The following is a 24,003-nucleotide window of genomic DNA, read 5'->3' on the forward strand; positions in this document are numbered from 1 at the left end:
ACCCCGAGGCCCCCTGCATGGTGGACGTGGCCTACGAGGAGCCACAGCCACTTCTCGGCACAGAACTGCTCCCAGTGGCTCTGGGGGTCCCACGGGCCACAGCCCACCCCCTCCCAGCGCCCCTTCCCCCGCTTAAGGAGGTGTGCTGGGCCCACAACCTCCGGAGCACCCACTGTGGCCACGGCCTCCCTCCAACCGCACCCTCCCAGCACTGAGCTGGTGAGCCAGGGCGCCTACCTGTCCCACCAGCCCTCCCACCCACCTCAGCCCCAAGACACACACAGGCCGGCCTGGGGCTGCAGACTGAGTTATTTTATTTCGCTATTTCCAGTTTGAAGCTACTATCATGGGCGTTTAGAGTTATACAAATGACACTTACAAAAAATAAAAGACCAAGACACCCAGAGTGAGATGCATGTCGGGAGAGGGGAGGCTGGCAACAGGGGGGCCCCGGTGGCTCACCCCAGGGCTCCCCGAGGGGGGCGACACCTGGCTTCATCCCCCCAGGAGGCCCAGGGAGCACCTATCACAGCGGGGGCTCTGGCCCAGGCGTCCACAGCCCATGCCCGGGACTGGACAGGAAGGATGGAAAGAGGGGGCTGAGATGCACCCCCTGGGGAGGGTGCTGAGACCCCCCCCAGATCACTCACTACTACAACCAGGCTTGCCTGGGACGCCTCCAGCAATAATATTTCATTAAAAAAAATACTGATTTGGTCATTTTCTGCTTCCAGTCAGGCTAGGGTGAAAGGAAAGAGACAGGAGGAAGACGGCCCCCACACCCCTACCTTCCCCCTCCACCCCCCTGGCCGAACGTGCAGCGGGCAGACCCTGTGGCTGTCACGCCCTGCCACTCTGGGGCAGGGAGCCAGGCTGAGCCTCTGCCACGTGGGAGAGGGGCTGTTTCCAGCCACCACCCAAAAAAACACCAAGGGTCAGTCCTAGCCCACCCGACGGCTTCCCTTCCCAAGCAGGGGTTTCACGACAGTGCATCAGGGAGAGCCACTGACAGGCTTGGGACACGTGCCCAGCTCCTAGGGGGCTGGGAGGAGGTGGCCGGGAGGGGAAGGAGATTCCAGTTAAACTACACGCCCAGGGCTCCCAGCTCCCAACCACCCTTTAGCCGCTTCCAGAGAAATAAGGCTCAGAGCCGTCTGAGGTCAGAAGAAAGACGTGCCAGACGCCCTGTGGCAGACAAGAGGGCAGGGGCATCTGAAATGCCTCCCAGGGCCAGGCCGCAGCCGCTGACCCGAGGGGAGTAGGGAACCCGGGCGGAGGGGAGAGTGGGGAGTCCATAGGGGCGACAGGTGGGGGCACCGTTTTCTCTGGGGTTTCCAGTTTGAAAGGCAAGGGGGTTTGCCTCCCGCCCTGGAGCCCACCTGGAGGAAAAGGGGTTAGCAGGGAGGGTTGGGAGGAGCCGCCTTGTGGGCAGGGGTGGGGAAGGGCGGGCAGGCCCTAGTACTCCCAGAGCGAGGCGGGGTCCACGGTCTCTGCCGAGGCCTTCAGAACCCCTGCATGGTCGCCCTTCAGGTAGCGCCCGCCCACCTTGATGGCCACCTTGTTGTAGTCGCAGAACTCGAAGAAGAAGTCCACAGGAGCGTCGCCGCTGCTGGTGACCGCGGAGTCGCTGCCCACCATCCAGTATTTGCCTGTGGAGTCTGGGGAGGGGTCTCTATCAAGCGGTGCCCAAAGCCCGGCCCCCCACCCCCACCCTGGACAGCGGAGGGTGGGCACGGGTGTTCCCAAGGGTGATGCCCCACCCTCCAGTCCCAGCTCTGGAATGAGCCAGGGTCCCTATGGCCCCCACGTCCTCCTGCCCGTGATGGACACATGAACGAGGGTCCTAGAACGTGTTCTGCCCGGCCGCGGTGGCTCACGACTGTCATCCCAGCACTTTGGGAGGCTGAGGTGGGCGGATCACTTGAGGTCAGGAGTTTGAGACCAGCCTGGCCAACATGGTGAAACTCAGTCTCTACTAAAAATACAAAAATTAGCTGGGTGTGGCGGTGCACACCTGTAATCCCAGTACTGTGGGAGGCCGAGGTGGGCGGATCACTTGAGGCCATGAATTTAAGAACAGCCTGGCCAACACTAAAAATACGAAAATTAGCTGGGCATGGTGGCTCCCATGCATAGTCCCAGCTACTCGGGAGGCTAAGGCAGGAGAATCACTTGAACCCAGGAGGCGGAGGTTTCAGAGAGCCAACATCACACCACTGCACTCCATCCTGGGTGACAGAGCAACACTCTGTCTCAAAACAAATAAATAAATAATAAATTTTTAAAATATAAAAATTAGCCGGGTGTGGTGGCACGCACCTGTAATCCCAGCTACTCGGGAGGCTGAGGCAGGAGAATCACTTGAACCCAGGAGGCAGAGGTTGCAGTGAGCCAAGATCGCACGACTGCACTCCAGCCTGGGTGAGGGAGTGAATCTCAAACAAACAAACAAACAAACCATGTTCTGAATCCTAACAGGCACCTCTGGGTTATTGGGGGTCCTCCCGGGAAGGGGCTCCAGTCCCATAACCGAGGCGTGTCCTCCCCTGCACACCCTTTCCAGAACCTCCCTGATCCCTGCTCTCCTCCCCCTCCCTGCTCTCCCCACCCCACACCTGCTGTCCTCCCCCTCCCTGCTCTCCTCCCCTTCCCCCTCCTGCTCCCTGCTCTGCTCCCCCTCCTTGCTCTCCCCACCACCACCTCTCTGTCAGATGGGCAAGCTAAGTCCCCCCAGCCATACAGACAAGAGGGAAAGGGGCTGCTTGCATCCCCGAGTCCCTGGTGGCCACTGGACACCTGTCCCCTTAGGGCCCAGAGTGGCCCTGAGCCAAGCCAGGGTCAAGTGTGGGTGCAGAGGGCGCTCCCCGCAGCCCTAACCCCAGCCCAGACCCCAGCCCCCACGGAGGGGTTCCCTGCCCAGCAGCTGCCTGCAGGAGAACCTGCCTTTGATGTTGTAAGCGCCATCGTTGAACTCCAGCTGGAAGACGTCATAGCTGGAGCGGTTGGCGTCCAGGGTGCCCGTGACCTTGCGGCAGCCGATGAAGCCGTGCTCCCCGCGGAACACGATGATGGGGCGGTTGATGAGCTTCATGAGGAAGAGCTCTGAGTCCCCTGTCCCAGAAAGAGGGGAGTCAGTGTGCCTCCTGGCAGGAGGTGGGGTGGGGGCTGGGGTGACCAGAGAGGGAGGGCCAGGAGCTGGGGTCACACAGCAGTCAGCCCCAGGGTAGGACAGTTGCAGGGCCAGTCCAGGGGGATGCCCAGCACAGAGCAGGCCTTGACTGGGGCTACCAAGTGACCATGGCACGGCCAGACCCTCCAGGACTCCAGGACGGCTCCGGGGAACTGGGGCTTTGGCGGTACCTGCTGTCTCCACCGAGGCGGCCAGCTGCCCATTCTTCTTGGAGGTCACAAACTTGCCATTGGACGCCCGCAGTGTGATGCGCCGGTCACGCCACTCGATGTCGAAGTAGCAGCTGGCATTCCTGGGGAATGGCAGGACAAGGTCAGGCGGGGTAGCCCAGGCAAGGTGGTGGGGGGTGGTGACAGGTGGGAGCGGGGCACTCACTTGGTAGAGGCGGTGGACTGCACGCCCCCAGTAGCTGTCAGCGTCCAGTACTTGCCCGTGTGGGTACGGAAGGCACACTTTTTGGTGTCGCGGTCAATCTCCAGCTGGAAGGTCTCCTGGTCGGTCTCCTCGTCCTGATTGGCAGACAGGTCCATACCTGCGGAGAGGAGGCCTCGGGCTGGTACAGGGGCCCCGCACCCCCTAGTTCTGGCGGACCACAGCCCTGAACTCACAGAACTACACATGCAAGGGAACACCACGGGGCGGGGTGGGGCAGGTGGCCAAGACCCTACAGTGGCACACATCAGAGGAATGGAGGCAGGGCCGGTCAGAGGCCAAGGCCAGCTATATCTGTTCCCACGTGACTTTCCCCAGTTAGAGAAATAATGGGGCCAGGGACGGAGGTTCATGCCTGTGATCTCAACACTTTGGGAGGCCAAGACAGGAGGATTGCTTGAGTCTAGGAGTTCGAGACCAGCCTGGGCAACAGAGCAAGACCCCCGTCTCTACAAATTATTATTATTATTATTTTTTTTTTTTTTTTTTGAGATGGAGTCTCGCTCTGTCGCCCAGGCTGGAGTGCAGTGGCCGGATCTCAGCTCACTGCAAGCTCCGCCTCCCGGGTTCACGCCATTCTCCTGCCTCAGCCTCCTGAGTAGCTGGGACTACAGGCGCCCGCCACCTCACCCGGCTAGTTTTTTGTATTTTCTAGTAGAGACGGGGTTTCACCGTGTTAGCCAGGATGGTCTCGATCTGCTGACTTCGTGATCCGCCGACCTCGTGATCCGCCCGTCTCGGCCTCCCAAAGTGCTGGGATTACAGGCTTGAGCCACCACGCCCGGCCCAAATTATTTTTTTTAATTAGCTGGGAGTGGTGGTGCACACCTGTGGTCCCAGCTACTTGGGAGGCTGAAGCAGGAGGATCGCTGAGGCAGGAGGTTGAGGCTGCAGTGAGCCGTGATTGCACCACTGCACTCCAGCCTGGGCGACAGAATGAGACCCTGTCTCAAAAAAAACAAAAAGGATCAAGAATCACTGCAGGAAAGACATTCTTGAGCCAACCAGGAGGGTCTTAATGCAGCCCAGAATTAGATGTGAAGGATTGATTACTGTTGATCACGTTGTGGTTACATAAGAAAATGGCCTCATTTTTTTAGAAACACAGATGGAAGTATTTTGGGATGAAATGCCCTGATGTCAGGGATTTGCTTTAAATACAACCAAAAATGGTATAGAAAAGGACAAATGGGCTGCAGCCCAGCGGAACAGCGCATCTGGGGGGGCCGTGTCTGGGGGTTCATGCTATTGTTCCTGCTTTTATGTAAAAGTTAAAAGAATAAGACATAATGGTACGTGTTCCTTTCCTTTAGAAAACTCATAAAAGGCCCAGGTGCAGTGGCTCATGCCTGCAATCCCAGCACTTTGGGAGGCCAAGTCAGGAGGATCATTTGAGACCAGGAGTTCAAGACCAGTCTGGGCAACTTAGCAAGACCCTACTTCTTTTTTTTTTTTTTTTTTTTTGTGAGACGGAGTCTCGCTCTGACGCCCGGGCTGGAGTGCAGTGGCGGGATCTCGGCTCACTGCAAGCTCCGCCTCCCGGGTTCACGCCATCCTCCTGCCTCAGCCTCCCGTGTAGCTGGGACTACAGGCGCCCGCCACCTCGCCCGGCTAGTTTTTTGTATTTTTTAGTAGAGACGGGGTTTCACCGGGTTAGCCAGGATGGTCTCGATCTCCTGACCTCATGATCCGCCCGTCTCGGCCTCCCAACGTGCTGGGATTACAGGCTTGAGCCACCGCGCCCGGCCCGCAAGACCCTACTTCTAAAAACAAACAGGCCGGGCGCGGTGGCTCAAGCCTGTAATCCCAGCACGTTGGGAGGCCGAGACGGGCGGATCACGAGGTCAGGAGATCGAGACCATCCTGGTTAACATGGTGAAACCCCGTCTCTACTAAAAAAAAAAAATACAAAAAACTAGCCGGGCGAGGTGGCGGACGCCTGTAGTCCCAGCTACTCGGGAGGCTGAGGCAGGAGAATGGCGTGAACCCGGGAGGCGGAGCTTGCAGTGAGCTGAGATCCGGCCACTGCACTCCAGCCTGGGAGACAGCGCGAGACTCCGTCTCAAAAAAAAATAAATAAATAAAAACAAACAAACAAACAAACAAACAAATGTTAAAACCCTGTCTCTAAAACAAACAGGAAAAAGGAAACTATGAAGTCCTACATATCCCCTTCCCACTGCACTGCAGAACACCCCTGTGTTGGCAAATACACCTTTCTTTCTTTTCAAGACAGGGTCTTGCTCTGTTGCCCAGGTTGGAGTGCAGTGGCACAATCGTAGCTCACTGCAGCCTTGACTACCTGGGCTTAATGATCATCCCACCTCAGCCTCCCTAATAGCTGAGACTACAGGAACACACCACCACATCAAGCTAATTTTTTTTCTATTTGGTAGAGACAGGATCTGGCTATGTTGCACAGGGTGGTCTTGAATTCCTGGCCTCCCATGATCCTCCTAACTCAGCCTCCCAAAGTGCTGAGATTACAGGCACGAGCCACCATGTGCCCGGCCAGTGAATACACAACTTTCTAGCTCTTTTTTTCTTACACATACGGAACATGCAGGCTGCCGTGGTAGCTCACGCCTGTAATCCCAGTACTTTGGGAAGCTGAGGCAGGCGGATCACCTGAGGTCAGGAGTTCTAGACCAGCCTGGCCAACACGGTGCAACCCCGTCTCTACTACAAATACAAAAATTGGCTGGGCGTGGTGGAGCATGCGCCTATAATGCCAGCGGCTTGGAAGGCTGAGGCAGGAAAATCACTTGAACCTGGGAGGCGGAGGTTGCAGTGAGCTGAGATTGTGCCACTGTGCTCCATCCTGGGCGACAGAGCGAGACTCCATCTCAAAAAAATAAAAAAGAAAAAAGAAACATGCACAGATGTCCTCTGTCTCTGGATTTGCATACCGTTTTCTATATGGCATATTTACATGTTTCTGTGTCCCTAAAAGGTCGAATGGGACTGGCCGGGCGCGGTGGCTCACCCTTGTAATCCCAGCACTTGGGGAGGCCAAGGCGGGTGGATCATGAGGTCAGGTGTTTGAGACCAGCCTGGCCAACAGGGTGAAACCTCTTCTCTACTAAAAATACAAAAAAAAATTGGCCGGGTGTGGTGCCGGGCGCCTGTAATCCCAGCTGCTCAGGAGGCTGAGGTAGAATTGCTTGAACCCAGGAGGCAGAGGCTGCAGTGAGCTGAGATCCACCACTGCACTCCAGCCTGGGTGACAGAGCAAGACTCCGTCTCAGAATAGGACCCCAGGGATCTCTATCATCGGGACACTTAAGGTCCTTTCAGGTTTTGCTCCCCTAAACTATAGTGCAGTTGCTATTCTTTTTTTTTTTTTTTTTGAGATGGAGTCTTGCTCTGTCGCCCAGGCTGGAGTGCAGTGGCCAAATCTCAGCTCACTGCAAGCTCCGCCTCCCGGGTTCCCGCCATTCTCCTGCCTCAGCCTCCCGAGTAGCTGGGACCACAGGCGCCGCCACCTCGCCCGACTAATTTTTTGTGTTTTTAGTAGAGACGGGGTTTCGCCGTGTTAGCCAGGATGGTCTCGATCTCCTGACCTTGTGATCCGCCCGTCTTGGCCTCCCAAAGTGCTGGGATTACAGGCTTGAGCCACCGCGCCCGGCCAATATTCTTTTTTTTGAGAAAGAGTCTCGCTCTGTCGCCCAGGCTGGAGTGCAATGGCACAATCTTGGCTCACTGAAACCTCTGCCTCCTGGGTTCAAGCAATTCTCCTGCCTCAGCTCTCCTGAGTAGCTGGGATTCCAGGTGCCAGCCACTATGCCCAGATAATTTTTTTGTATTTTGAGTAGAGATGGAATTTCACTATGTTGACCAGGCTGGTCTCAAACTCCTGACCTCAGGTAATCCGCCCACCTCGGCCTCCCAAAGCACTGGGATTACAGGTGTGAGCCACCACGCCCGGCCACACAATTGCTATTCTTTTTTTTTTTTTTGATCTGGGGTCTCATTCTGTCCCCAAGGCTGGAGTGCAGTGGCGTGATCTCGGCTCACTGCAACCTCCGCCTCTCGGGTTCACGCCATTCTCCTGCCTCAGCCTCCGGAGTAGCTGGGACTACAGGTGCCCGCCACCACACCTGGCTAATTTTTTTGTCTTTTTAGTAGAGACGGGGTTTCACCGTGTTAGCCAGGGTGGTCTTGATCTCCTGACCTCGTGATCGGCCCGCCTCGGCCTCCCAAAGTGCTGGGATTACAGGCGTGAGCCACCGCGCCCGGCCCACAATTGCTATGCATTATAACTCCATTGCTTTTGCATATCCACGTGGATTCCTCCAGCTAAAACCTGGAGGTGGGATGTTTGGCTCCAGCAGCATAAATTCACATTCCCCACGCACTCTGGATTCTAAGAACTGCAGCAGCAGAGGCGTCTGCCGGGCTCTGTATGGCTGCCCGGCTCAGAGCTGGAGAATGTCTTCGTTTGGGCGCCTTTATGCCACAGGAACCCCAGCGGTGGGTGGCAGGCATCACCCACAGGAGAGGGAGGCTGGGGGTGGTGGAGCCCACACCAGAGGACACATCCTCAGTTCCTTTTTTTTTTTTCAGACAGGGTCTTGCTCTGTTGCCCAGGGTGGAGTGCAAGTGGCCCAAGCACGGCTCTCCACAGCCTCCAACTCCTGGTCAAGGGATCCTATTGCCTCAGCCTCCCCGGTAGGTGGGACCACAGGCACTCGCCACCATGCCTGGCTAACTTTAAAATTATTCTGTAGAGATGGGGGTGGTCTCGCTATGTTGCTCAAACTCCTGGATTCAAGCAATCCCCCCCCGTTTGCCTCCCAGCATGCTGGGATTACAGGGGTAAGCCACCGTGTCCGGCCTCCCCATCCTGCTGTATCCTCACGCAACCAGCTGTATCCTCACCCAACCACGCATCCCCACATCCGCACCACAGGCAGGGATCTGCATCCCACTTCACAAAGAGGGAGACTGAGGCTGGTGGTGGCGTGTCCTTGCCTAAGGTCACAGGGCAAGAGGAAGTAAGGGTCCGGCTGGCTTTCTGGATAGGAGGTGTGTGGGCCTCCTGCCACGCCCTCTCCCTGCCCCACCCTCCTGTCTGTGGGTCCCTGGCCTCACACCCTGGCCCGCCCCTTCTTAGAACCCCTTGGGCCCCACCTTCCAGGTTCCCTGGGCCCCCTCAAGGCCATAGCCCGTCTCCTCCACAGCGTCCACTGCCTGGGACTCCATTGGGTCAGCTGGCTCGGCCACCGCACCCCAGCCAAGCACGGGAGGAGGATGAGGTGAGGAGGATGAGGTGAGCAGGTGCCGGGTCCCCAGGGTGCCAGGACCATCCTAAGGCCACACCCCAGGGAACACAACGAGGGCTGGGGCCTCTGCTCGCTCAGCCCTCCACCAGCTAAGAGGCCCTGCAAAGGTCTGGCACGCCCCACCCCCACTGCACAGAAGCCGCAGGGCTGCAGGGAGCTGTCAGGCCAGCCACACCCGCACAGCTGCCCTCACCGCCCCCTCATTCTGCCCTCACCGCCCCCTCATTCTGCTCAGAAGGGCCTGCATGTCTACAGGCAGGGGCTGCACCCTGCTCTGTTCAAAGCCACTGCGTGGGCCCTGGCCTGTGCAGGCTACACAGCACCACCTGTCCAACACGTGGGGGGGTCCGCTGATCGGAGGGAAGTTAGGGACCAGGTAAGAGGACAGCCTCCTGCAGGCCAACCCCAGCAGCAGAAAGGACGGAGGGACAGGTGCTAGGTCCACCTCAGCGGCAGAAAAAAACAGAAGGCATCGGGAGCTCCAGGTTCCCCAGAAAGAGGGGCAAAAGGAGAAGGGGGGGTTGGACAGTGGAACAGAAACCACATTGGAACAGCCTTGTCCTAGAGTTTACAGGGCTCGTCCTCACACAGCCTTGCAAATAAGCAGGGCGCTTACCAGCCCACCTGGAACAAATGCAGGAAGCCGGGAGGCTCCTTCTCAATGAGACTTCTGATGGCTGCACTGGGCTTAACTGGGGGCAGCCACAGGGCCACGTGTGAATGCACACAGGCCTTAATCCTCCTGGCAACTCCATGAAATTTACACTAACCTCATGCCCCAGGCCAGAGAAGAAAGGGAGCTTGCCAGCCTGGCCCAGGACCACACAATTGCCGCCATTTGTACCACGACTCAGTCCCCTTCAGCCTGTTGCATTCAATCCTGGAACTGGTTTGATGCAAAGGCCTAGGCCAGCCAGTGAGGCACCCACCGCGCGGGGCCAGGCACCCTTGGGTGAGTGCCTTCCCTGCACCTTTCCTCAGTTTCCCCACCTGTCAAAAGGGCCCAGCCACTTCACTCTGCCAGGATGTTGAAAGGATTTAGGGGCCTGGTGCCAAGTAGACATCAGGTCCCACCCCAGCAGGGAGGGATGGGGGAAAGGGGAGTCGTCCCCCCAGTCCAGCAGGGCCCCTCCTGGCTCCAAGGCCCTCGCTTGGCCTTGGAGTCTCTAATTAGAGCTGTGTTACTATGGGAACAGGATTTTCTTCAGGATTTTTCTTTTCATCAACAGAGGCACAGAAATCCTGAGTCACAGGCCCACAGAAGCCCCCAGGAGCCAGGAGATTAAGAGTCTCCTGTGCTGGGCCCACGGGTACCTCTCCCGCCTCCTTCCAGAGAGGTCTAGGCCCCTGCCTGTCCTCCCCTCACGGTGGCCTTCCCTGTTTCCAGCCTTTGAGTCATCCTCTCTGGTGTTTTGGTTTTTTTTTTTTTTACTTTTGTTAAAAATTATTTTATTTTAAAGTTTCTTTTTTTGTTGTTGTTGTTGTTTTTTTGAGATGGAGTTTCAGTCTTATTGCCCAGGCTGGAGTGCAATGGTGCAATCTCAGCTCACCAAAACTTCCGCCTCCCGGGTTCAAGCGAGTCTCCTGCCTCAGCCTCCAGAGTAGCTGGGATTACAGGCATGTGCCAACCACACCCGGCTAATTTTTATATTTTTAGTAGAGATGGGGTTTCTCCATGTTGGTCAGGCTGGTCTCAAACTCCCGACCTCCAGGTGATCCGCCCGCCTCGGACTCCCAAAGTGCTGGGACTACAGACATAAGCCACTGCACAGGGCCAAAAAAATTTTTTTGAGACAGGGTCTTGCTCTGTTGCCCAGGCTGGAGTGCAGTGGCATGATTTCAGCTCACTGCAGCCTCGAACTCCTAGGCTCAAGCAATCCTCCCATCTCGGCCTCTTGAGTAGCTGGGATGACAGGCGTGCATCACCATGCCTGGCTAATTTTTTGTATTTTTTGTAGACAGGGGTTTTGCCATGTTGCCCAGGCTGGCCTTGAACTCCTGGGCTGAAGCCATCCTCCGTCCTTGGCTTCCCAAAGTGCTTGGATTACAGGTGAGAGCCAGTGTGCCCGGCCTTCTGAACCATTCTCTCTATGGTGGCTGAGAGGGGCACACCCTGGTTGCCTCACACCCTCTAATCCCCATCACCACCCCCAGGCCGTAGTCCCCAGAGGCCCCTGGTTTGTTCAAAACAGACACTCCCTGCATCTCATTTAGAAGAGGGGTTCTGGAATGTTCTGTGGCTTCACCTTACCACTCCACTTTCCAGTCGACTCCTGCAACCACCTGGCCATTTCAAACGCCTCTGCATCTTTATACAAGCCATTCCCTGGGTTCAGAATGCCCTGCCTCATGGGGAGAACTCTTACACATCCTGCAACGCCCAGCTTGACCAGCCCTTCCTCAGTCAGCCACCCTCGGAGTGGCTGGGAGGGGGCATGTCCCAAGCCAGCAGGGAGGACAGGTCCTATCCCTGGCGTGGAGCCCCGGATGCAAGGAGGTCAGTGGGAGAGGACACGAACAGATGTGAGAGAAGACAGGAAGTGTGGTGAGGCCAGGGTAGGTGTGGATCAGGTGTGGATCCTGGGGAGCAGGGAGGAGCCCGGGGCGTGGTGGGAAAACAAAGGAGCACTCACTCAGCCGACCCAGCCTCTGGTGTGATGGGCTGAAAGGCCCTGCCCAGGGCAGCTCTGGGCCAGCCTGAGGAGGCCTGGAAGGCACACTTTACAGATGGGGAAACTGAGGCTGAAAAGCAGGTCACAGCGTTTTTCAAAGGGGAGCATCCTGCCCCCACCGGGCCCGCCCGTGCAGGCCTGCAGAGATGATTCACATCCCCCTGCCAGCTAAGCCCGGATCCTCCCCTTCCTGGCTGGCGTTCCCCAGCATGTGTGTCGGAAGCAGACACCTCCCCCTTGCCACGCAGGCCCGTCCAAAATGGCCTCTGCAGACACGCCCCCCACGCCCACCCCTGCAGACTCCAGTTCCCCAAAAGCCCCCCAGGAGTTGGCTGACATATAGAAACGAGATAAGGACACCAAGATCTGAGGCCAGAGGAGCCCCAGCCTCGGCCCCCAAGTGCCCCCACCCCCCGCTTCCACATGCCTTTAAACTCCAGGCTGAGCTATCACCACCACCTCTCCTGGCTGCAATTTCTGGTTCCTCCCACCCTATCAGCCTGAATCACACCCCGGACACCCCCAGCAAGCTTCTCAGGAGAGGCGAGTATCTGCCCAGGCTCGCCAAAAACACCCTCAGGTTCTCCACTCCTTCCTGCCCCCCAGGGCCAAGGCCACCTACTTCTGCAACTTCTTCCCCACAGGAGGCTGTGGCTGCAACCCCAAGGCAAGGACCATAGCCCTGCACTAAGCACCCATCGAGGGTCCCCCGACCTCACAAGCTTCCTCCCAGCCACACTGGGCTTTCTCTGTACCTTCCTGCCATAGCGCCTTTGCACAGGCGAAACCCACTGCCTGCAACGCTGGTCCACACACCCCCCTGATACCTGCCACCTTCTATTCATCCTTCAAGGCCAGCTCAAATGTCCTGTTCGGAAAGGACTCACCCATCTAATACCCTGTACCCGCTGCCTTTTCCTTGACACTTTGTAATGTCCCCAAGAGAATGGGAACCCCACTCGGTCACTCATGGCTCAGCAGTTGCCCTCAGTAGGGCTCAATGCCTGCTGAACAGGTGAGGAGCTCTGCCTGCCCTAAACTGTGGGCAATAGGAAAAGGGGTTTCTGGAGCCAAATGCACCCACTTCTGCATGCTGCTTACTTGTGCGTCACTTGCTGTGTGACCGAAGACAAGCAGCTTCACCTCTCTGGGGCTTAAGGTAGCAAACCTCAGGCACAAAATGGCCATTACCCCAAACAGGCCTCCGCCCTCACCCCTACTGCCATGGGGGTCTTTCTCTCTTCTGCAGAGCCCACAGCCAAGAGGGGGGCCATAAGGAGGGCTCCTTCCAAGAGGAGGGATGAGGATCCAAACTGGGCTCCCGTCCAGCCATCTCCAAGGCCTGGGGTCCGACTTCCTATCCAGGGAAAAAGATCCCCCCAGGCCCCTCCCTCCCGCGGGGCCTCTGTCTGCAAGCAAGGAACAGCTTCTCCGCCAAGAGTGGAAGAGGACGCCAAAAGGAAGAGAAACCCCCTGGGGGAGAATCTGAGAAAGAAGGGAAAGAGGGGGCGCCCATTTCTGGCGCACAGTCGCACATAGCCGTGCCTGCAGGAGGCCCCGGAGGGGACGGATCGAGTTGCAGTCAATTGTTCCCGGCGAGCGCCCTAGGGATGGGTTCACCCGAGGGTAGGGGCTTTCCGAGCGAGCTGGCCTAGGGTCTCCTGGCTCGCGCTGAAGCCGCCCTCGGTCGCTAGCAGAGCGGAGCTCAGCGCACCGGCCCGGAGACGCGCGCGGCGGGCGAAGGGCGGGGTGCCTGGAGGGCCGCCATCCGCGCCACGCCGTTCCCGGGCCGCGGCGCGAGGAGGGAGACCGCCTCCTGGGGAAACTGTGGACCCGAGCTCTGGGCCCGGGGGCGACGCGGGGGGCTTCTCTGCAGGGGTGACCCGCAAAAGCCTATCCCCTCCCCCGCCCCGCCGCATCTGGTTTTCCCATCCGCAGAGATGGAGCAGGACAAAGGGGGCGAGGGAGGACCCAGTCGAGGCGACCCGCCCCCCTGCTCACAAAGGCCGCGGCCTCGAGCGCGGGGCAGACGCGGGAGGAGGGGCTGGGGGGAAGGGCAGACACCCCGCGCGCCCCCCCACCAGCGGAGGCCGACCCCGCCCGGCAGCGGGAGGAGGTGGAGGAAGGCCGGGCAGACGGGGAGGTGGAGGCGCGCCCCGCCGGGATCAAAGGCCTGACTAACCTCCCCCATCTCGCCCGCGAAAGGCTGCCGGTGGGGATGGAGGCGCGCCCCTGCGAGTGGCGACCCTTGCCTCGGATCCCCGGGCCTCAGGCCTGCCGGCGGGGGGAGGGGCACGAGGAAATGGGCGAGGGGCGCCCGCTCCCCAAGAGCTGGGGCCGCCTATCCGAGGGATCAGCGCGCGTGGGGAGAGCCGAGATTGGGCCGGGGCGTTAGGAGGGTGCACGTACGGTTGCGACTCCGCGGAGTCTAGGGGAGCCCACGACCCCAGCCCGGGGTGGGAGGTGGGCAGCGGTTCCCGAGGATGAGCAAAGCCCCACCCCTCGCCCCTTCCGGGCGGGGTAGCCCGCGTGCCTAGTGGGGGCGCACTGGGCAGTGCTTCGGACCGCAGCGGCGCCGCGGGCGAGAAAGGGCGGGAGGTTGGAGGGGCGCGGGTGGGGTGCGCTTTGTGCACGGACTGGGAGAGGCGGGGGCAGCGTCCCCACTCACCCTGGCGCGTGGACACGTTCCTCTCGTTGGCCGCCTGCAGCACGACCTGGGCGCAGCTCTGCTCCAGGGCAAAGAGCTCGTCCTTGCCCACCTTGGTGGCCTTGCCCGCCTTGAGCGTGCCGCTGGGCCCCGACGGCGCCAGGTAACGGCCCTCGCAGTCGCGGAAGGCCACCTTGCCGGAGCGGAACTCCAGCGTGTAGCCAGTAGCCGGCTCGGGGCGCGCCACCAAGCGCCCGTCGTGGCGCAGGAAGCGGTGGTCGGCGGTCTGCACACTGTAGCGCTGATCCTGGAAGGCGAGGGTGATGAGCGAGTCGACGCCCCAGGGCACGTCGCGGTCCACGGCGATCTCGTCGGCCGGTCGCGCGCTCAGGTGCGCGTAGCGCTTACGGGTGACGCTGTAGATGTTGACCTGCGGGTGCATGGCGATGTGCACGCTCCACTTCTCGGCGGGGGACACCGTCTGCGCGAAGCACGACAGGCGGTCCTCGGTGCCGCCGAAGTAGCGCCGGTGCGCCTCGGACTGCAGCGACCAGCGGCCGTCGTCGTGCGCCACGATGAGGAAGCGGCAGTCGGGACCGGGCACCTCGCGCTCGCAGGTCACGTTGCCGTCCTTGTCCGCCGCCAGGTAGCGGCCCAGGTGGCTGCGCAGGCACACGGCCGCGCTGCCCGCCTCGTCAGGGGGCTGCTCCAGCGTCCAGATCTGCTTCTTCTTCAGGCTGCTGGCCGACGCGTTCACCTTGAACCCGAACGCCTCGGCCGTCAGGTACTTGTTGCCGCAGTTGATGAGGCCGAACTGGATCTGCACCGCCTCGGCTGTGCCGTTGGCGGTCATGGTGGCGGTGGACGGGAGGCCGCGGCGCGGCCCCGGGAGTTGGGTGGCGGGTCCCCGCGGCAGCGACCCTGCTCCTTTGTTCGGCAGCCGCGGCCCGCGCGCACCCTCCGCAGCGCTCCACAAAGCCGGGCCCGCGGCGCCCGGGCCGCTTTATAGGCTAGGTGACGTCAGCGCCGCCAGGCCCCGCCCCTTCCCCGCCCCCGGCTCCGCGCGGGTGGGGGCGCCCGGCCGAGGGACAGGGCGCTGCGGCCCCCGCTGCTGCCCCGCCGGGGCTCTCACCCCACCGGTGTCCTCGCCCCACCCCGCAGCGCCGCCGCCTGAGGACACAACCCCTCCCAACCCCGGCTCCCCGCGCCAGCCACCTAACCCCCCCGGATGTCCCTCACCTCGGACGCCCCTGACCCCAAGCCTCGCTAGGAGCAAGGACGAGCCAGGTTTGAGGTCACGATGGAGAGCCAGAGACCACGGTGCAGATCGGTACTGAGCGGAGGTGGGGGTCCGAGGGCCGCCTGGAGGAGGTGGCCTTGGAGCACAGAGCCTTTCAGGAGCCGAGAGGCAGACGAGGGAAGCAGGCTGGGAGCTGACAGCGCGGTGGGGACCCGGTGAGGCCAGGACCTGGATCCACAGACCCCAGCACACCCAACTAGGTTGTCTCCGAGGCCCTGCAGCCTGGCCCTCCTGTGCAGAGATGTGGTTCCTTGAGGCTTCAGCCCCACAGCCACTGCCCTGAAGGCCACCGGACCCCTCCCTGTGGCCCAGGCACCCACCCCAGGTGGCCCAAATAGGTCTCCGGGATAGTGGCTGAGCCAGTGGCCCACATTCCCAATGCTGGCGATGCCAGGGTTCAGGTCCCACCTGGCAGTGAGTGGGCAGGACAGGAATTGGTGTTCTTGTTTTTTGACCCAGATCACAGAGGTCCAGCAACTGTGAGCCAGGCCAGCCCAGGTCTCTGGTTCCCAAGCCAGTGTCCCTTCCCCTCCCAAGCCCCAATTTCATGGGACTCTGAGTTGGTCACACAGGAGGGACATGGTGCTGGCTACAGCTCCCCCATCCTCAGAATCCCAACTCTCAGTTCTGCTCCCCAAAGGGGACATTCCCTACCGACACCACCTCCCACGCCCTCACCCCCCCACCCGCCCCCTCTAGGGACACTTCCCTTTTCTGAGCCTCACTGAAGGCTGAAGAGTTTTCCTGGACATTCCCCACATGCCAAAAGGCCCCTGGAATGCCGGCATGACCACAGGCTGCCCACAAGGTCTCAGGCCGGGCACTGACCTAACTCCGGGCCTCAGCCCGGCTTGCTGATAAACTGGGATTGCTGGGGCTGGTCTGAGCCTGTGTCTGCCTCAGGCAATCCTAGCCAGGGGCTTTCAATGAAGGGGGTGGGGGGGAAGATGGTATCACCTTCTTGCCATCCTGCTTCAAATGGGTTTACCGGCAGGGCCTTGAGCCCCAGAACCCGCATGCCCCTGGCAACCCCTCCCACAGACACTGATGTTGTTGCTGTTAATTTCGGGCTTTGGTCAGAAACCCCTCCCATCAGCCCTCAACTGCAAGCCAACCTATTTTTGTCCTTCTTCGCTCCACCCTGAGCCATACACCATGGAAAAAATCAAGGTTTAGCTGGGTGTGGTGGCACGTGCCTGTGGTCCCAGCTACTCAGGAGGCTGAGGAAGGAGGATCCCTTGAGCCCAGGAGGTGGAGGCTGCAGTCAGCTATGATAGTGCCGCTGCACTCCAGCCAGGTACAGTGGCTCAAGCCTGAAAACCGAACACTTTGGGAGGCTGAAGCAGAAGGATTGCTTAAGGCCAGGAGTTCAGCCTGGGCAACATAGCAAGATCCTAGATAGATAGATAGATAGATAGATAGAAAGAAAGAAAGAAAACGCCTTGGCTTGAATGCCTCTGGTGATGGGGCTGCCACTGTCCTCTGTCCATTGCCAATGCAGGTGACAGGTATTTGTCCTGCTCTAGATTGGGTAGAGATGCGAGTAAGCAAGCCCTGGTCCACGGCTGCTGCCAGGAAATGTGTCCTTGTGGACAGGACGAGCTCCAGATGGCTTTCATGGCCATAGAGCCCTGGACCGGGGAAAAGAGCATCTCATGGTTTTGTTTGTTTGTTTGTTTTTGAGACACTCTTGCCCTGTCGCCCAGGCTGGAATGCAGTGGCACAATCTCAGCTCATTGCAACCTTCACCTCCAGGGTTCAAGCGATTCTCCTGCCTCAGCCTCCTGAGTAGGTGGGACTACAGGCGCCCGCCACGCCTGAGTAGTTTTTTGTATTTTCAGTAGAGAAGGGGTTTCACCATGTTGGCCAGGCTGGTCTCGAACTCCTGGCCTCAGGTGATCCACCCACCTCAGCCCCCCAAAACGCTGGGATTACAGGCGTGAGCCACCGCGCCCGGCCAAGTATCTCGGTTTTTATTATCTTCGTTTTTTTGGTTATTTTTGTTGTTGTTGTTTTTGAGACTGGGGTCTTGATCTATTGGCCAGGGTGGAGTACAGTGGTGTGATCATGGCTCACTGCAGCTTTGAACTCCTGAGCTCAAGCTATCCTCCCACCTCAGCCTCCTGAGTAGCTGGGACAACAAGTGCACGACCCTCGGCTAATTTATTTTATTATTTTATTGTTATTTTTATTTTTATTTTGGAGTCTTGTTCTTTCGCCCAGGCTGGAGTGGAGTGGCATGATTTCGGCTCACTGCAATCTCCACCTCCCGGGTTCAAGCGATTCTCCTGCCTCAGCCTACTGAATAGCTGGGAATAGCTGGGATTATAGGTGCCTGCCACCACACCTGGCTAATTTTTGCATTTTTAGTAAAGATGGAGTTTTGCCATCTTGGCCAGGCTGGTCTCAAAATCCTGAACTCAGGTGATCCACTCGCCTCGGCCTCCCAAAGTACTAGGATTACAGGCGTGAGCAGCTAATTTTTTTTTTTTTTTTTTTTTGAGACGGAGTCTTGCTCTGTCACCCAGGCTGGAGTGCAGTGGCGCAATCTCAGCTCACTGCAAGCTCCACCTCCCGGGTTCACACCATTCTCCTACCTCAGCCTCCCGAGTAGCTGGGACTACAGGCGCCCACCACTACGCCCAGCTAATTTTTTACATTTTTCGTAGAGACGGGGTTTCACCGTGTTAGCCACGATGGTCTCGATCTCCTGACCTCGTGATCCACCCGCCTCGGCCTCCCAAAGTGCTGGGATTACAGGCATGAGCCACCGTGCCCGGACTTCTTTTTTTTTTTTTTTTTTTGAGATGGCGTCTTGCTCTGTCGCCCAGGTTGGAGTGCAGTGGTGTGATCTCGGCTCACCGCAAGCTCCACCTCTCAGGTTCAAGCGATTCTCCTGCCTCAGCCTCCCAGTAGCCGGGACTACAGATGCGCGCTACCACACCTGGATAATTTTTGTATTTTTAGTAGAGATGGGATTTCACTATATTAGCCAGGCTGGTCTTGAACTTCTGACCTCATGATCCGCCCACCTCGGCCTCCCAAAGTGCTGGGATTACAAGATTGAGCCACCACCGTCCCCAGCCACGAAGTAGCATTTTCGAAAATCATTCCTGCTCAGCACCATTCCCTGTCCTCACCTTGCCTGCATCTCGCTTACGCTGGGCACCTCTGTGTCTGGGGCAGGACAAGCTGCCCATGAGCAAGTCACATGATCCTTTCTGCAGGCCCCACCCCAGGTCCCTCCGGGGAAGGATAGGGACATGGACGCTGTGTTCCTGGGCCCTTCAGGAACCCAGGTGCCATCCAAGCCACTTTGGTACGAGGGCGTGGCACGAAGTGAGGCCAGTCCTGAGCTGCTCCCGGGCTGGCCACTGGATGCCATACAGCAGGCTCTGCAGGGGAAAGTGAGGCCACCAGGAAGGGCTGCTCGGCTCACCCCGTGCTCAGTTCCCTGAGTGAGGACTCAGACCCTGTCCTACCCAGCCAGACCACCACTCACAAACAGGAGCAAACACCCAAAGGCCATGGGCTGCTCCTTCTGGCTGCAGAATCTCCCTCTCCCAAGCACTTCCCTGGGGCTTCCTGCTGCAACCTCCCTGGGGCCCCCCTTCTCTCTGCAACTTTACAGCCTCACACCCTCCTTGACAGCTTTTTTAGGCCTGAGCACTGTACTAGGTCTTGACTGTAGTCTGAAGACTAGGATTTGTGGCCTGGGGGCAAAATATACCCCTTCTAGAATCTTCGATTCTTCATCTGTGCAAGGACAGGGGTGGAATACCCTGAGGTTTTTTTTTTGTTTTTTTTTTTTGCAGGGAGCGGGGAGAGACAGGGTCTCACTCTGTCACCCAGGCTGGAGTGCAGTGGTACAATCACAGCTTGCTCCAGCCTCAAACTCCTGGGCTCAAGCAATCCTCCCACCTCAGCCTCCCAAATTGCTGGGGCTACAGACATGCACCACCATGCCCAGCAAAAAAAAAAAAAAAAAAAAAAAAATTTTTTTGAGACAGAGTCTCACTCTATCACCCAGGCTGGAGTGCAGCGGTGAAATCTCGGCTCACTGCAAGCTCCGCCTCCCGGGTTCACACCATTCTCCTGCCTCAGCTTCCCGAGTAGCTGGGACTACAGGCTTCCGCCACCATGCCCGGCTAATTTTTTGTACTTTTTTAGTACAGACAGGGTCTCAATCTCCTGACCTCGTGATCTGCCCACCTCAGCCTCCCAAAGTACTGAGATTATAGGCGTGAGCCATCGTGCCAGGTCAATTTTTTATTTTTATTATTTTTTAGAGATGGGTTCTCATGATATTCCCCAGGCTGGCCTTGAGCTCCTGGGCTGCAGTGATCCTTGTACCTCTGCTTCCCAAAGGGCTGGGATGACAGGTGTGAGCCACCGGTCAGGGGCCAGCCCGCCCTGAGTTTCTGTTGCCATCCTGGGAGCTTCCTGCCCAGGGTCATCATTAGAGTTGTGTGACTCCAAGCCATCCCTCATTCCCTCCCAAGCCTCATTTACCTTCTCTCAGAGGGAGATAAATGTGGCTGGCCCAGGCGTGTATATGGGACCAGAAATGCTGTCCATGTCACAAATGCACAGATGTCACTGGCTCAGCCCTCCTTAAATGACCGGCCTCGTGGCCGAGAGCCTGTGAATGGCGTCTTTGTTGCTGTGCAGCCGCTGGCTCTGCGGCACCCACGAGGCGGCCTGGTACGGCCAGCGCCCTGCATGGTACCCTGGGGAGTGGGAGGAGCTGATTCTAGGGCAGGAGTCCTGCCAGGCCTGGCTTCCTGGCTGACCACAGAGCCACAGGACAGCTGTGCCCTCCAGGGCCCTGAGCCACACTCCAGCATGGTCAGTCAGAGCCCAGGAGGGCGGGACCAGGCTGTCACTCCCACTGTCCTGCCTCCACCAACATCTCTATCAATTATTATTATTTTATTTTATTATTATTATTTTTTTGAGACAGAGTTTCACTCTTTTTGTCCAGGCTGGAGTGCAATGGCACAATCTCGGCTCACCACAACCTCTGCCTCCCAGATCCAAGCAATTCTGCCTCAGTCTCCCAAGTAGATGGGATTACAGGTGTGCACCACCACGCCTGCTAATTTCAAATATTTAGTAGAGACGGGGTTTCTCCATGTTGGTCAGGCTGGTCTCAAACTCCCGACCTCAGGTTATCCACCCTCCTCGGCCTCCCAAAGTGCTGGGGCTACAGGCATGAGCCACCACACCCAACCTAATTAATTTTTTTAAAACAGGGTCTCGGCCGGGCGCGGTGGCTCACGCCTGTAATCCCAGCACTTTGGGAGGCCGAGACGGGCGGATCACGAGGTCAGGAGATCGAGACCATCCTGGCTAACACGGTGAAACCCCGTCTCTACTAAAAAATACAAAAAACTAGCCGGGCGAGGTGGCGGGCGCCTATAGTCCCAGCTACTCGGGAGGCTGAGGCAGGAGAATGGCGTGAACCCGGGAGACGGAGCTTGCAGTGAGCTGAGATCCGGCCACCGCACTCCAGCCTGGGTGACAGAGCGAGACTCCGTCTCAAAAAAAAAAAAAAACAGGGTCTCGGCCAGCCACTTTGGCTCACGCCTATAATCCCAGCACTTTAGGAGGTCAAGGGGGTGCGGATCACCTGAGGTCAGGAGTTCAAGACCAGCCTGGCAAATATGGTGAAACCCCGTCTCTGCTAAAAATACAAAAAATTAGCCGGGCATGGTGGCGCACACCTGTAATCCCAGCTACTTGGGAGACTGAGGCAGGAGAATCTCTTGAAGCCAGGAGGCAGAGGTTGCAGTGAACCGAGATCTCGCCACTGTACTCCAGCCCGGGTGACAGAGCGAGACTCCATCTCAAAAAATAAAATAAAATAAAACAGAGTCTCATTCTCTTACCCAGGCTGGGGTGCAGTGGTGCAATCAGAGCTCGCTCCAGTCTCAAACTCCTGGGCTCAAGTAATCCTCCCACCTCAGCCTCTTTTGAATAGCTGGGACTACAGGTGTATGCCTCCAGGCCTGGCTAATTGTTTTTAATTTTTTTTGTAGAGGCGGGGATCTCACTGTGTTACCCAGGCTGGGGTCTCAAATTCCTGATCACAAGTGTACCTCCTGCCTCAGCCTCTGAAAGTGCTGGTATTACAGGCGTGAGCCACCGTGCCCAGCTCCCTGCCAATTCCTGGCTGCATGGACTTCTGGTTACAAGCAGGGAAACTGATGCCTGGATACAGCAAATAGGATCTGGCCCAGCTTTAAGTGGGGAACATACAGTTTGGGGAACCCAGGCTCATAGCTCCCATGGGATTTGCAAAGAGGGGTGTGGGTGGGGGTGTGACCGCCCCACCACTGCCTCAGGACCTAAACTGTAACCCTTCAAAGACAGGAACTCACCTGTGGATCCGTACATGAGCTGCCCTGTGCAAGGGAGACCCCAGAGTTAACTGTGCAGTCCAGGAGGGCCTTCAGGAGGAGGTGATGCCTGCACTGGGTGAATAAGAGTTCAAGGGGGCAGGGCCAGGCAAGGCAGGAGCAGAGGAAAATTTCAGAGGAATCTGGCCCTGAAAACGTGTTCCTTGATGTCGTTTCTCTTTCTGTCACTCTTCTGCTGATGATGATCGGAGGTGGGGGCCTGGATTGACTTCAGTGGGGACTCAGAGGTCACACCTTCTCACTACGGTGCTCACCTGGTCATCCCCACTACTCACTCAGTGGCTGATGCTGGTCCTGCTCCAAGCCCAAGTGTGTTCTGCAAAGTGAGGCCGCAGTGGCAAGTGCTTGGCAAGTGCCTGGCTAATTAAGAGGACATTAGCGCCCTGGGCAGAGCCCGGCTCCTGCCAAGATGTCCCTGCCAGGAGAGGGGCTGTTGGCTGGTGCCAGGCCTTGGCCTCCCCGCCTGGCCACCACCCCATCCTGCTTTCACTGAGGCCCGGGGCCCAGCATGCCAGGGCTCTCCCTGGCCCCGGCACCAGTGCCCAAGACACCTCAGTCTTGAATTGTCCTCCTGCCTCTGGCCTCAAGCCCCATCTGCCACTCACTCCTCCCAGAGCCTGCACAGAACCACCTCTGCTATAAACACTCACAGGGCCGGGCATGGTGGCTCATGGTGACGTCACCATCAGCTGAGAGGACCCAGGCACCTGCTTTTCTCCAATTCAGCAAGGTCTGAGCATTGTTTTTGGTTTGTTTTTGTTTTTGTTTTGAGACAGAGTCTCACTCTGTTGCCCAGGCTGGAGGGCAGTGGTGCAATCTTGGTTCACTGCACTCCGCCTCCTGGGGAGGCTTCAGCCTCTGGAGTTGCTGGATTACAGGCATGCACCACTATGCCCAGCTAATTTTTGTGTTTTTAGTAGAGACGGGGTTTTGCCATGTTGGCCAGGCTGGTCTCAAACTCCTGACCTCAGGTGATCCGCCCGCCTCAGCCTCCCAAAGTGCTGGGATTATAGGTGTGAGCCACTGTCCCCAGTCTGAGCACTGTTCTGACCGATTTCCGAGGCTCATGGGGACAAAAATCAGAACAAGCATCGCTCTCAGTGACATGCTACGACCTCCATCCTCATCACCTCCAAACCACCCACCCGGGCAACCAACGTGGGTTCCTGAAGGTGGGCAAATCCAGGGCAGCCCTCTCCACCTCATGCTTCTCCTGTGGCTCCCCATTGCCCCAAGAGGGCCCAAAGCCCTGAAGGCTCAGGGCTCCTGGGGTCCTGGCCTCTGCCCATCTCTCCTGCCATCCTCCCTTCTCTTCTCCCCGCCGGTCCACCTCTCCAACCTCGATACCATTGCACCTGCTGTGCCCGTTGCCCGCCCAACAAAGCTGTCTGCCAAAGCCCTGTTCATCCCAAAGACTCTGGCTCAGACATCACCCACCTGTCTGGGGTGGCGCCTGCCTCCACACTTGTAATCCCAGCTTCTGGCTCCTTCTGTGAGCACCCCCAGATGGGAGCTTGGCACTTTAACCAGGTTTGGGTGTCCCAGGGCTTGGGGCAGGCATCTGGCCCAGCGCCGTCCAATAGAACATTCTGCAATAATGGAAATGTTCATTTTTCTTTATTTAATTTTTCTGAGACAGAGTCTCCCTCTGTTGCCCAGGCTGAAATGCAGTGATGCAATCATAGCTCACTGCAACCTCCGCCTCCCAAGCTCAAGCAATTCTCCCACCTCAGCCTCCCGAGTAGCTGTGACCACTAGTGTGCAACACTGAGCCCAGCTAATTTTTTAAAAAATATTTTTGTAGGCTGGGCGCAGTGGCTCAAGCCTGTAATCCCAGCACTTTGGGAGGCCGAGACGGGCGGATCACGAGGTCAGGAGATCGAGACCATCCTAGCCTACATGGTGAAACCTCGTCTCTACTAAAAAAAAATACAAAAAACTAGCCGGGCGAGGAGGCGGGCGCCTGTAGTCCCAGCTACTTGGGAGGCTGAGGCAGGAGAATGGCGTAAACCTGGGAGGCGGAACTTGCAGTAAGCTCAGATTCGGCCACTGCAC

The 24,003-nt window shown here is 58.1% G+C and overlaps 2 protein-coding genes across 41 annotated transcripts in view; one reads left to right on the top strand and one right to left on the bottom strand.

The window, feature by feature from the left end:
* Positions 1 to 24,003, top strand: part of ACTB (actin beta) — a 468,316-nt gene that overhangs the window by 383,961 nt on the left and 60,352 nt on the right. Inside the window, exon 1 of one of the 40 annotated variants that reach the window (XM_050784114.1) lies at positions 9,424 to 9,427. The exons of 35 other annotated variants lie outside the window; for them this stretch is intronic. The gene's annotated coding sequence lies outside the window, so the exon portion shown is untranslated. Of the gene's footprint in view, positions 1 to 9,423; positions 9,428 to 12,806; positions 12,811 to 13,427; positions 13,432 to 13,627; positions 13,632 to 13,943; positions 13,948 to 24,003 lie in introns of those variants that run through there. 4 more of the 40 variants (XM_050784116.1, XM_050784118.1, XM_050784112.1 and 1 more) reach the window with 4 other exon arrangements.
* FSCN1 (fascin actin-bundling protein 1) lies at positions 292 to 15,200 on the bottom strand. The gene is made up of 5 exons (XM_050784042.1): positions 14,248 to 15,200; positions 3,566 to 3,722; positions 3,361 to 3,482; positions 2,944 to 3,111; positions 292 to 1,658 (listed from the first exon to the last, which is right to left on the bottom strand). Exons 1-5 carry the CDS (start codon positions 15,077 to 15,079, stop codon positions 1,456 to 1,458), a joined length of 1,482 nt encoding a protein of 493 aa, XP_050639999.1. The 5' UTR covers positions 15,080 to 15,200; the 3' UTR covers positions 292 to 1,455.

The sequence above is a fragment of the Macaca thibetana genome, chromosome 3 (assembly GCF_024542745.1).
Source record: "Macaca thibetana thibetana isolate TM-01 chromosome 3, ASM2454274v1, whole genome shotgun sequence".
Taxonomy (NCBI): domain Eukaryota; kingdom Metazoa; phylum Chordata; class Mammalia; order Primates; family Cercopithecidae; genus Macaca; species Macaca thibetana.

Bases quoted from the DNA above. Each gene is read 5' to 3' on its own strand.
- FSCN1 (XM_050784042.1), bottom strand. From the start codon at position 15,079: ATGACCGCCAACGGCACAGCCGAGGCGGTGCAGATCCAGTTCGGCCTC. The intron at 3,723-14,247 runs GTGAGTGGGGAC...TCCTCTCCGCAG, and splicing joins GAACGTGTCCACGCGCCAGG to GTATGGACCTGTCTGCCAAT. The intron at 3,483-3,565 runs GTGAGTGCCCCG...GCCATTCCCCAG, and splicing joins CAGTCCACCGCCTCTACCAA to GAATGCCAGCTGCTACTTCG.